The sequence below is a fragment of the Anopheles maculipalpis genome, chromosome 3RL (genome assembly GCF_943734695.1).
Source record: "Anopheles maculipalpis chromosome 3RL, idAnoMacuDA_375_x, whole genome shotgun sequence".
In the NCBI taxonomy this organism is placed as follows: Eukaryota; Metazoa; Arthropoda; class Insecta; order Diptera; family Culicidae; genus Anopheles; species Anopheles maculipalpis.
The window spans coordinates 79,470,707-79,481,990 of record NC_064872.1 but is presented as its reverse complement, the minus strand read 5'-3'; the positions used below and the strand labels follow the sequence as shown (position 1 = coordinate 79,481,990).

Here is an 11,284-nt window from a genome sequence, read left to right as displayed (position 1 = left end):
ATGACAATCAGAATACCGTTCTGACAGTCAACATACAAAAATAAAACTCATTCCCCAAACGATTCGTGACTGCGTGCGCATCCTTCTCAGCGATTGGGGGGGCCAAAACTCTTTACGCGGACCGAACCGTCCAAACGGATTTTTAAACCAAACCACCAACATCAGTAGCAATCCGACGGTAATCGAGTGCGGTACGGCATACATTCTCTACCACAGAGAGAACACAGTTTTCATCCACCTTCCCATTCATCCCCTTTTTCAGCAGGTTGGTAGGAACTGTGACGGGCTAGAAGAAAATTCACCCCACGAACGTGGACACACGAAAATCACCACTGACGGGAAAGGCAAGGGTGGGGGCGCGATCTTAAATTAGAACACGTCGTCGCCGTTGCCTTTCCAAAGATATTTTCCTCCCGTCCATATCGAAAGTGCCGTACTATCGCAGTTGGCACTGCACAACACATTCGGTGTCGGAAGTGTGTGTGTGCGTCTATGTTGAACGTTAGCGAGCCAAAGAGCTTAGCCGATTTGTACGATCTCCCACTTACATAGTACGTGATCTTTACTCTTCCGTGCATCCAACAGCATCCGGTGGACCAGCTGAAGAGTGAGCGTGAGTGAGTGCGTGTGCGAGTGTACGTGACAAAGTGTTGTGATAAGAAGATCGAGTAAGTTATCTCGCGCGACAGACCGGCCCAGACACAAAGCCAGCGTAGGGAAAAGGAACCAGAATGTCTGGCGACACGCAACCTAAGAAGCGGAAGGACAAAAAAAGGAAGAAAGGTAAGGAAGTCGAGAACACCGGGAAGGCGTTGGCGATAACGATCGCCACAACCGGAGGAACGATCTGGACAAGCAGAAGTTTATGTGATCGGTTCTGCAACGAACGGTCTCTTTCACTTCGCACCAGCTATCTCTTATCGGATGGACGAAAATTTAACGGCGACGAGCAGCAGCAACTCGTTCTGTTACGAACGTGTGAGGGCTGTTTTGACCGGAGCGGAGTGTCTTTGCTGTGGCTTCCCTTGAAGTCGCTTTTAAATTAGAACATTATTAGCTTGTCTGAAAAATCTTTAAATAGCACCGCACGGGTGGCAGCGGCGGCAACGACGGTGAACGCAGTCTTGGCGTTGAACCTGAGCCACTGTTCAGTCGTCCCTTTCGGCAGGTCGTTTTTCCATTCTAGCGGTCGAATTGCGATGAAAAAATTTCGTAATATTTCCATCTACTTTCTTGATATATTTTAGTTTTAATGCTTAGAGGCTCTTGTTGAGTGATATTGGGACATTCAAACGAAAGATGATTTGGAGAATAGAGTGGAATTATGGCGGACTCTCCGTCATTCAAATTTTAAAATTAAATTATTAGTCTAACCCTTTATCAAATCTTTTTGTTTCAACGTTCGGTCGCATTAAAATAGTATGAACAATTTTATTTGTTCATCTTATCAGTAATTTACATTAATTGAAGGGAGTTTGTTCCACACCAGAACCTTGAGAAGTAACAGCCTGCCATTTATTGATTCCTTGCCACATCTGGATATTCCTTTCACTGTAGGGAATTGAACGAAGGACCCTGATCTTGCCTTTCATATTCTGAAAAGACACCAAAATGCCCTTTTATGCATTGCTCCAAACAGGATCTACACAGCTTCCTGGTAGTGCAAGATTTAAATCGCAATACAAAATTTGCTGCGAAGTATTCTTCTGACGCCTCTAATAAATCTGCGATTCGCAAAAAGACGCTTTTAAGTTTCTTCCTTTTAAATCAGCGAAAAATATTACAAGGAGACCATTTCGCTGGTAAACAATGTCCCAGGTCGTGCGGTCAGTTTGTCGCAGTTGACACAGATAAAAAAAAGCGATGCGAAGATGCGCCACACTGTTTTTTTTTCTTCTGCGGCATGCTAGAATCCATGCCCACGACACGAATCCCAACTTTCTTCTTGTTTGGGAAATGTGTTTTCTTTCCGACTATCCGACGGTGCGGACACTAATGGCGCTTCGACGTCGTGTTCCACCTGTTTTTTGTTGTTTTGTTTTTGTCGGTTCACTCTTTGCCGGCTTTTCGGCGGTGTTGCCGGTACGAGCGCGCCACCCAGTTGGGTAAAAATATCATTTAGCAAAAGTCGTTAAACGAAAAGAAGGAAGTAGCTGTTGGTTACGTCTGTGTGTGTTTTGTGCGCACGCCAAGGATTTGTGTGCGTTTTTCTTGCCAGTGGTACCGTGTGGGGTCAAGTAGGAAGGGGGTGTTTGAATTGAAAGTGAGAATATTTCGCCGCGTGTTTGCTGACGTGTGCCACGTCACATGCCATGTGGGATTAAACGACCGTTGGCATGGGCATCGAGTCAGCGTACAGCTTATAAAGACAGTATCCGACAGTCCGAAGTATAGTGTGTTTAATTTTTATTCCGTTTTCTGACTATATTTCAGATGATGAAGATACGGTTAAGGAAACGACGGTTCATGCCCCGAAGCAACCGTCAGCTGGCGCCGCTCAAGCTGCCAAGGAACCGGGCGATATTCAAATGCACATCCACAGCGATCACGGTACCGGAGGCCACTGGTGTGCCAAGATCGTGTTCTTCATCCTGTTGGCTGGCTTGGGCGCACTGATTGGATTGATCCTTATGGAAAGTCAGGGTGTCTCGAACGACGATACGCCACTGTCTGAATCGAGATATTCGGAATTCTTTAACGGTTGGGTTGACGAAACACGTCAGGACGATCATCATCACGATGAAATCCTGGCCGCCATTAACTCTCTGGACGATCATGATGATGACGGCGGTGAAGAACATCACGCTGTAGACGATCACGATGATGATGGTGAGGGGCACGATCAGGATGGTGACGATGATGATCATGACGATGGTGCACCGTACGCAGAAGAAGAAGATCACGACGATGATGAAGAGGGTGCGGATGTGCTGGATGATGATGATGAGGATGAAGGACTAGCGCAAAAGCTCGACGATGATGAAGTGGAGGAAATCTTCACCCAGCAGGAAGCAGCCGCTCAGCAAGAGGCTGTCGCTGCGGCTGAAGACGACGATAACGATGATGACGATGAGGATGAGGATGGAGATGGCCAGGACGACGAGGACGACGATGATGATGCCGGTAAGCAATACATTGTCTGGTAATGTCGGTTGTAGGTCGTTCGTAATTATTTCTCAGTTCCTGGCACGCTGTAGGTGCCAACGATAAAATTAATGTTGTTGACGGTAATGATGATGATGATGATGATGATGACGATGATAAGAATGAAGAAACAAAGGACCTACAAGATAATGATGATGATAACGACGAAGATGACAAAAAAGACAATAATCCGGATGACACTGACGACAATGATGATGATGATAGTCAGGATGCCGACAATGATGATGATGACGATGGTAATTGGATTGGAGCTTATTGGGTTTTTGAAGCAAAAATTCGATGCTTTAAGACAATCGAATCGATTAAAGTGTGTAGCTTAGCCATTTCTCATTACTTTTCACTATCATTGCTTCAACTGACCACAGTAAATTGCTGAGTTGACCGCAGTCCAAACCACTGTAGTTTTAATATCATATTTTTCATACATTTTTGCTTTATTAGTTGAACCTAGTTTCATAATTACTTTTTTTATTAATATGTAAGCTTGAAAAGGTATTTTGATGCTGCATAATTTTATTGTTTGAATGTTTGATTTGAGCTTTTTGTTTTTGTTTAGATAGTTTTAAAAATATCCAAGCATTTTTATTTCTTTCACTATTTAGTACTGACAAATACTAAAACAGAAAAGAACGACGAAAATGACAATGATGATGAAGAAGAAGATGATGATGATGATGCAAATGTAACTGCTGCTACGGAAAAGGATGATGAAGAGGATAACGATGATGATGTAGGAGTAGATAATGAAAGAGACGATGCTGGTTAGTACTACTTGATCGGATTTACTTTTTAAAATTCTCTGCCAGTTTTACGTTTTTTTAATTTCTAATAATTGATTATAATTGTTTCATTACATTAATTTATTAACATATATTCTTCTTCCTATTTTCTAGAACCCGCCGCAAAGATCTACAAAGCTGCTGCTGGAAAAACTAACGTCGACGATGGTGATGACGATGATGACGATCAGGACGATACACCATTCGATGAAGAAGTAAGTACATTGAATCTGTTTTTTTTTGCATATGAAGTTTTACACTTGTTATAAGATGTTCTGTTTTATTACGTTTTTTATTATTATTGTATGTTCTTTCTTTATTTTGTTTTATCATTTTCCTTGTGCTGCTTGTTTGGCTTCCGAAAGCAATCTAATGCTTTGAATGATAGCTCTAACCAAAGCTTGCCAATGCTTGAGAATAGTTTTACCGATAACGGCATTCTGAAACCTTCCGCACAAAGCTCCAGAGACTCTGAAATCGACGATCCTGACACTTTGACACAACCATCGCCATCTACGCCTTCTAACGATGAAGCTGTAACGGGAGACACATTGAAAGATCAGATGGATGATTTGGTACGAAATTTTAACAAGCTTGCGGAGTCGTTAAACGTACCAAAAGTTGAAGAGGCTCCCGTTGAAATTCCAGAGACAGTTAGTGTACAGGTAAATGGGAATAGGGAAGCGTGCATGTAATTCCGTTCGGTTTTTTTTTAGCTAAATAACAGTTTGGATTTCTCAGTTTGATTAGGTGAAGCAATTGGAGAGAAAACTTAACAAATAAACCCTTTCTAAATTGTAGGACGCATACGATGATGGCGATGAGGCAGAAATTGAAGAATTAACCCGTGGATCTCAACCAGCAAACGAAGACGACAATGACGACGATGATGATGACAATGTCGTGGATGCCGATGACGATGACAAGGAGGCTTTTGTTGAATTCGTTGACAACGACGGAGGAGAGGAAGAATATTTGGAGAAGGTGCGCGCTGAACAGCAGCGTCGTGCGGCTGCCGAAGAAGAACGCCGTGCTGCCGTCGAACCAGAAGAGGAATCCTCACGTAAGTGACGGCGAATAATGGAGAAGGCAAACGAAACCAGGTTCAATCCTTACTGTACTACAGAATTATGATACTACAGAATCACAACCCAAAATTGATCATCCCTTCATCTTCCGCTTCTTCATCTTTTATTTCATTCCACAAATCATTCGCAGTGACAGATTCGATACGAAAGTGCAACTTATTACTTTTAATTTCGCTCGAAAATACGATCTAGGATCTAGGTTCCTTCTTGTGCAAAGATAGAATAAGAAATATTGCAGAAGCGTTTCTTTAAAAAAAAAACCTTTAAATTGTTTCTGCCTAAAATCAATCGTACTAAGAGCAACTCCTGTTGGGCTACACTTTCAGTTACCGTAAAAATCTTTGTCGGTGTCGCACTGCTCGGCGCTGCGCATCTACTCTTAACAAGTCCACGTGCTCCTACGAGTGAGTTGTCCCGTTTTTTCCCCTTATTGTATACGTTGTACAGTTTTCGTGTTAATGTGTTTTTGTTTTTGTTTGATGTTGTGTAGTTTAATATAGAGAAAAAGAACTTCCCTTTTTGTTGCTCATTTATGATATTGTTTTCAAATTTCTTAATTAGTATGATTTATTTTTATGTTTCGATTAGCTTTCGTTCTTTATTATATTTTTACCGTTCTGTTCGTCTTGTTTGAGTTTTATATTTGTCTCTTTTTATTTTTGTTTGTGCATGGCGTTTTCTAACACATGCCTTGCGTGTCTATGTATTTTTCATTTAACTTCACGTGGCTTGTGCAAATAGCCATACCGATGTGGTTGCGCCATTATTTTTTCTTTACGTTCTATCGTAACTTAACGCTAATAATTTGCACTTTCGAGCTCGATAATTCTTTTGACTACAATTCACTGTTCTTTCGCACCTAATTTTTTTAACATTGGTGTACATTTACAAAATTGCTTTATTTATAAAGTGTTTATAATCTTGAAGTGATTTGCAGCATTAACAATGCTACAGTTTTACAGAAATTGTTGTCTGTGTGTGTGTGTGTCTGTGTGTAAGCGAGTTGTGATGTTTTACAAGAACCAATAATACAACATATTTTCGTCATCTAAGAAAAACCAACCAATCAAATCGACGATAAACAGAAATTGGATAGCGTAGCAGTCATAAACGAATCTTCACCACTCAATCGAACAACGGAACAAAACAAAGTCGTTAGCGTACAACCAGCTGCTACCAAAACGGTGATGGATGATTTTGTTTATGCTGGTCCAACGGATCAATTGTCATCGGATAAGAAACAAGTGATCGAAGGAAATGGTAAGATTTTGAAATAAATTGTGGGTATACATTTTTGAAGTACTTTTTTTTTCGTTTCCTGTTCCTTTCAGTGATCATATTTGACAATAACGATGATGCCGAACGGTACTCAGGCGATGAGTACGAGTACGAACTTGAAGAAATGGAGGAAGGCGATGAAGAAGCCGAACTCGAAATGGAAGACGAAGCAGAAAAGCAACTCATACAGCAGGAACAAGCAGTTGGATCGTTTGTACCCATTACTTTCGAAGACTTTAACTCCATGTACCGATCACCCGTAGAAATAGATGCGGAAGTTGCTGCCGAAAGTCAGCAAGAAGCGGCCACTATTCAACCAACTTTAATCGAACGATCCTCGTCAAAAAAAGGGACGAAAGACTCACTGCTGGCACGCAAAAAACCACCCAAAGGTGCTTTCAACAAGCTTATATATGGTCTGCACAAAGATCCAATTGTAATACCGACGAACGAAATGGATCCATTATCTTCGATCCGGGCACACGATCCGGTACCGTCGGTGGAAAAGAGTGAAAACGTAAGTGCGAAAGTTGAGGCAAAGTCCGTCCTAACGGCATTGCTTTCGGAAATCCCTTCACCACCGATCGAGCGCGATCACGCATTCGTTACGCTTGTCCCCACGGGATCCAGTGCTGTGAGATCCACATCCCCGGTTGATCAGAGCTCTGGGTCAGCGCCTGTTCAGCAGCCGGTTAAAACAAAACACGTAGAGTTTCTATTGCCCGAGCAGGAAGAGCCAGAATATGAGCCGGAGTCTGAGTCGGAGCTAGAGCGTACCTCACCCCTGCCGGTGGGTGACCATGGTAGCAAGGAGAACCTTTTCATACCGCAGGACACGAGCGAGGAAGAGCTCGAACCGAACGAATACGCGGAAGAGTGCGACGGCGAGTACGCGGAAGAGGAGGATGAAATTGTGTACGAGGAGGAGGAGGAGGAGGTGATCGACGATATTGAGTCAGTACTGCTGAATCAGTACGGTTCCGACGAGGAAGAAGAACCGCTCACTGACGACAACATTCCGCCAGCCGGTGACGAAGAAGAAGCGTCCGATGTAGACGATTCCGACCTGATGCGACGTTTGGAGGAGAAGTATGGCAAGCTGCCGGCTACCGAAGCAACGGTCACTTCTGAAGGAAACGACGACGACGAGGAAGCGACTCCAGCAGGCTGGACAAGTATTTATGCGTATTAGAAGCAAGAAAAAACAGCATCGAATCTCGCAACCATAGATAGAGAATGTGCGCACCGTGTGATCGCTCGCCCGCTCGTTTGTTCGCTCGCTGGCGCCGCGTTATGGCGGGCTCATAAGTCATCGCTGTTGGCTGCTACTGCTATTGTAGTTTTGTAGGCACATTTTTTTACGCACACAGCCTGTTCACCCACGGCCGCTTCTCAACTCCGTGCTCACCAGTAGCAGTCATTCCGTCACCCATCCTTAGAATCGCCCTCATCCCGTTTCGCTTTCTCGCCACCCATCATTGCCTTCATCACATCCAGAAAAAGGCACCACAAAGTTGCCACATCTTTGCCACGTGATTCTGTAGTATCTGGTAGAACGTTTCAAATCACCTAGAAGTAGTTTTACCAAGGTTAGCTGGTAAGCAGCTAGCGCAATACCTCTTTCCTGAGAATTCCCCGCATAGTACCTGAGTAGCTGGATGTGACCAGTGCTGGTTTAATTTTTGTATCGTATTTTTATCTGTTTCCGTTTTCCTGTTATCGTTGCGATGTTGTAACGCGTACAGAAATCCCCTCGAGGGCTGAAGAGGCTGATCGGTCCTATCAGGAAGAACTAAGAAGAGCTGAGCAGCAACTCGACGAGGTAAGCTCACCGCAACCGATTTGACTAATCTTTTTACACAGCTCTATAGTACGACGATCATCGACGATTCAAATGACATATTGTTTTACTTTCATCCATATCAGGAATTTGGGTTCGAATAAAAGCCCACCAACCTCCCATTGAAGAGCAAAATATTCAAACTCCTCCATTTACATTTATCAAACCCGTTTGCAAGTTTAAATTAGTTTTGCCTGATCGCACTGGACCGTGGGTGCGTGTAAGACATCCCTTAGTTGTTAGAGTGGATATAAAATGGCGGATGAAGAAGAGAGCAGTGATAGCACAATCATCATACATGACAATGTTACGAAAAATACTTTCGGACACAAGAACACATGGACGAAGAATTGACGACTTTAGAAAAAAAGACTGGACAATCGACGATATGCTTGACATGAGGACGCTTTTCTAATTGAAGTTGTGTCTTAAGGCAAATGAACTAATGTTGCCAACTATGGGATATTGGCCAATCAATAGGAAAATATATTGTTTATAGTGTGTGTGTCTGTGCGCCTGTGTGTACTGATCTGTGATGTTTATGGTGTGTTTAAACTTCGCGATTTACTATTGCCTTTGAAGCTCAATTTCACAACACCAAGTGCAATTATTTTAAGAAGTTTACCGCCACCCCAAATTGTAGCTCTTCCCTTCGCTACAACAATACAATAGGAATGCTTGAATTCGTTCATTGATTTGTGGTTTTGAAATTCCGTTTTGGACACCCACCCAAAACGTAACTCCCGGCTCTTGCAGCCGGCAAGAACACATGAATGTAGCAGGGAACGATAAAAAAATCGCTTTTTCCTCTGCTTTATCCATACGATTGAACGAATTGTGAAAACATTCCTACTACTAAACTGGGAGAGCTACCATTTTGTTTGTGTTGATTTTAATGATTAATGTATTTGCTTTTATTTTTCCCTTCTTTTTCCCATATATAATGCTTCTCCGCAAAACGCTTCAACTATTCTTTTCTCCTACTTGCTACTGATACACGTTACTCACGCATTTAAACTTTACTTTTCTGCTCTAACAATATGGCTTTTGCGATTGGAACGCCTGCCCATGTGTATGTGTGTGTGCGTGTGATTTTTTTCTGCATCCATATTAACGCCACTCCGTAACAACCTGGATTTTTACCAATCGACGCAATTACCTGACCGAATCTCATCCACGCACACAAACCACATCTCTTGATTGTAAATGGAGTAGAACAAACCTCAAGAAGCGCTGGCCATCTTCGATCGCATTATCCTGAGAAAGCCTAAATCTATCGTGGCATTAGTTGGACGAGCACGATGCTTGGATGCGCTGGCAGAACAGAAGCGTAGTAACGCGATCCTGACCGAAGCGATCGCCGCCTACCGGAAGGTGATCGAGCAAGAGCTTGCGGTTGATGATGCAACGCTTAAAATGGTGTCGGAACGATGCATCGATCGTATGCGCTTTCAGGGACAGCATGCGAAGGCGATCGAGGTGCACAAGGTGCTGGTTCGACGATTCGACAACGAACCGCAGTATCGGAATCAGCTCGCTGTCAGCTATTTGTACATGAACAGGTATGTATGAGAGGAGAATAGGAAGGCGTAAAGATTACAATGTATTATTGCAAATTTTTTTAAAAGCCCTAATTGATCAGCATCATGTGGGAAATAAGGCTTTGGCATATAACTGTGGACGGTTCGAAGTGGGGAATTTTGAAGGAGATTGGCGTGAGAATGTTTCTTGAGACTCCAAAATATAAATCACTCTGGTGTTCTAATTTCACTTGTTTAGACTTGCCGAAGCAAAAGCCGTCCTGCACGAAACATTACTTCGCTGGATAGACGATGGATTCGCGTTGGTACACTACGGCTTCGTACTAAAAACGCTCGATCAAAACATGGAACTTGCCGCCCAGTACCTTCAGGAAGGCATTGCAACCGATCAACCAGGAACACAGGATGGAAGGTTCTACTTCCAGCTTGGTGACGCTCTGCAACGACTGGGCCGCAACAGTGAAGCGCTCGACGTTTACCGAAAAGGTGTCAAAAAGAAGCTATTCCTTTCGCTCTACCAACGTTCCCTGTACAATGTGGATGGATTGCGTTCGCGTCCCTTCTGGACGGAGGAACAAACGACCTACGCTACCGAACTGGAGCTAATCCGCGCCCAATGGCAACAGGTACGGGACGAAGGTCTAAAGCTACTTAACAGTGCCGGCGTTTTTGTGAACGAGTCGGAAAATTTGCGCGATCGGGGCGATTGGAAGCAGCTGGAACTGTTTTCCCGCGGCACCCGGATCGAGCGTAACTGTGGCCGCGCACCACTAACGTGTCGGCTGGTGGAGCAATACTTTCCGGCCGCCCGTACATGCAAGCGCGGTCAGGTGAAGTTTAGTGTGATGCATCCTGGGACGCACGTGTGGCCACACTGTGGACCAACGAACTGTCGTATACGAGCACATCTGGGATTGAGCGTGCCACAGGGTACTTACATAAGGGTGGCTGAAGAAACACGGTAATTATTTATTTGTTCTAAGCAGGAAAAATGAATAACTTTAATGTGGATTTTTTTTTCCTATGTACTTTATCTTATAGTTCCTGGGAGGATGGCAAATGGTTAATATTTGACGATAGCTTCGAGCACGAGGTGTGGCACAACGGAACAGAGACACGTTTGGTATTGATTGTGGACTTTTGGCATCCTGAACTTACGGAAAGTCAACGACGCACGTTGTCCCCTATCTAGTTTGCCTTATCTAGGAACAAGTATCGAGAATATGCATTTCTACCCTTATTTCACGGCTATCGCTTGTGTTTGACTTCTTTTTCCTTTAATTTACAGTAAAGACAATTCAGTGCCTTTTTGCAAATTGTGAGTGAGCTTTTATATTAGTGTAGGATGATAAAGTATGACGGAAACGGATAAATTACTCCACCATACAAAAATCTGTTCTTGAATCACACGCGTGTATTTTTACAACCAAAGTTAAGTAGCGAACTGTTGTTACCTACCGAAGTTAGCCTTTTTGCGTTTTACGGGTTATCGAGGTAATGGGTGTTATTTTGTACGGGAGATGAAAACAAGGAGCCTATAAAGACGAACAAGAAGTACAGGATACGTTTAGGAAGGACTAACCAACTGAAGGA

At 43.3% G+C, this 11,284-nt stretch overlaps 1 protein-coding gene across 1 annotated transcript; it reads left to right on the top strand.

The window, feature by feature from the left end:
- The first annotated feature begins 728 nt into the window (after positions 1 to 728).
- Positions 729 to 10,939, top strand: LOC126563523 (claspin-like). Its single transcript, XM_050220168.1, has 15 exons — positions 729 to 783; positions 2,434 to 3,123; positions 3,198 to 3,401; positions 3,768 to 3,926; positions 4,059 to 4,159; positions 4,310 to 4,609; positions 4,746 to 5,007; positions 5,359 to 5,436; positions 6,032 to 6,034; positions 6,086 to 6,292; positions 6,364 to 7,485; positions 8,056 to 8,132; positions 9,366 to 9,712; positions 9,930 to 10,652; positions 10,733 to 10,939. Exons 1-15 carry the CDS (start codon positions 732 to 734, stop codon positions 10,881 to 10,883), a joined length of 4,476 nt encoding a protein of 1,491 aa, XP_050076125.1. The 5' UTR covers positions 729 to 731; the 3' UTR covers positions 10,884 to 10,939.
- Positions 10,940 to 11,284: the final 345 nt, after the last annotated feature.

Excerpts from the sequence above, each read along its gene's own strand:
- LOC126563523 (XM_050220168.1), top strand. The coding sequence starts at position 732 with ATGTCTGGCGACACGCAACCTAAGAAGCGGAAGGACAAAAAAAGGAAG. Across the intron at positions 3,124-3,197 it reads GGACGACGATGATGATGCCG|GTGCCAACGATAAAATTAAT; the intron begins GTAAGCAATACA and ends GGCACGCTGTAG. Across the intron at positions 10,653-10,732 it reads AGGGTGGCTGAAGAAACACG|TTCCTGGGAGGATGGCAAAT; the intron begins GTAATTATTTAT and ends TTTATCTTATAG.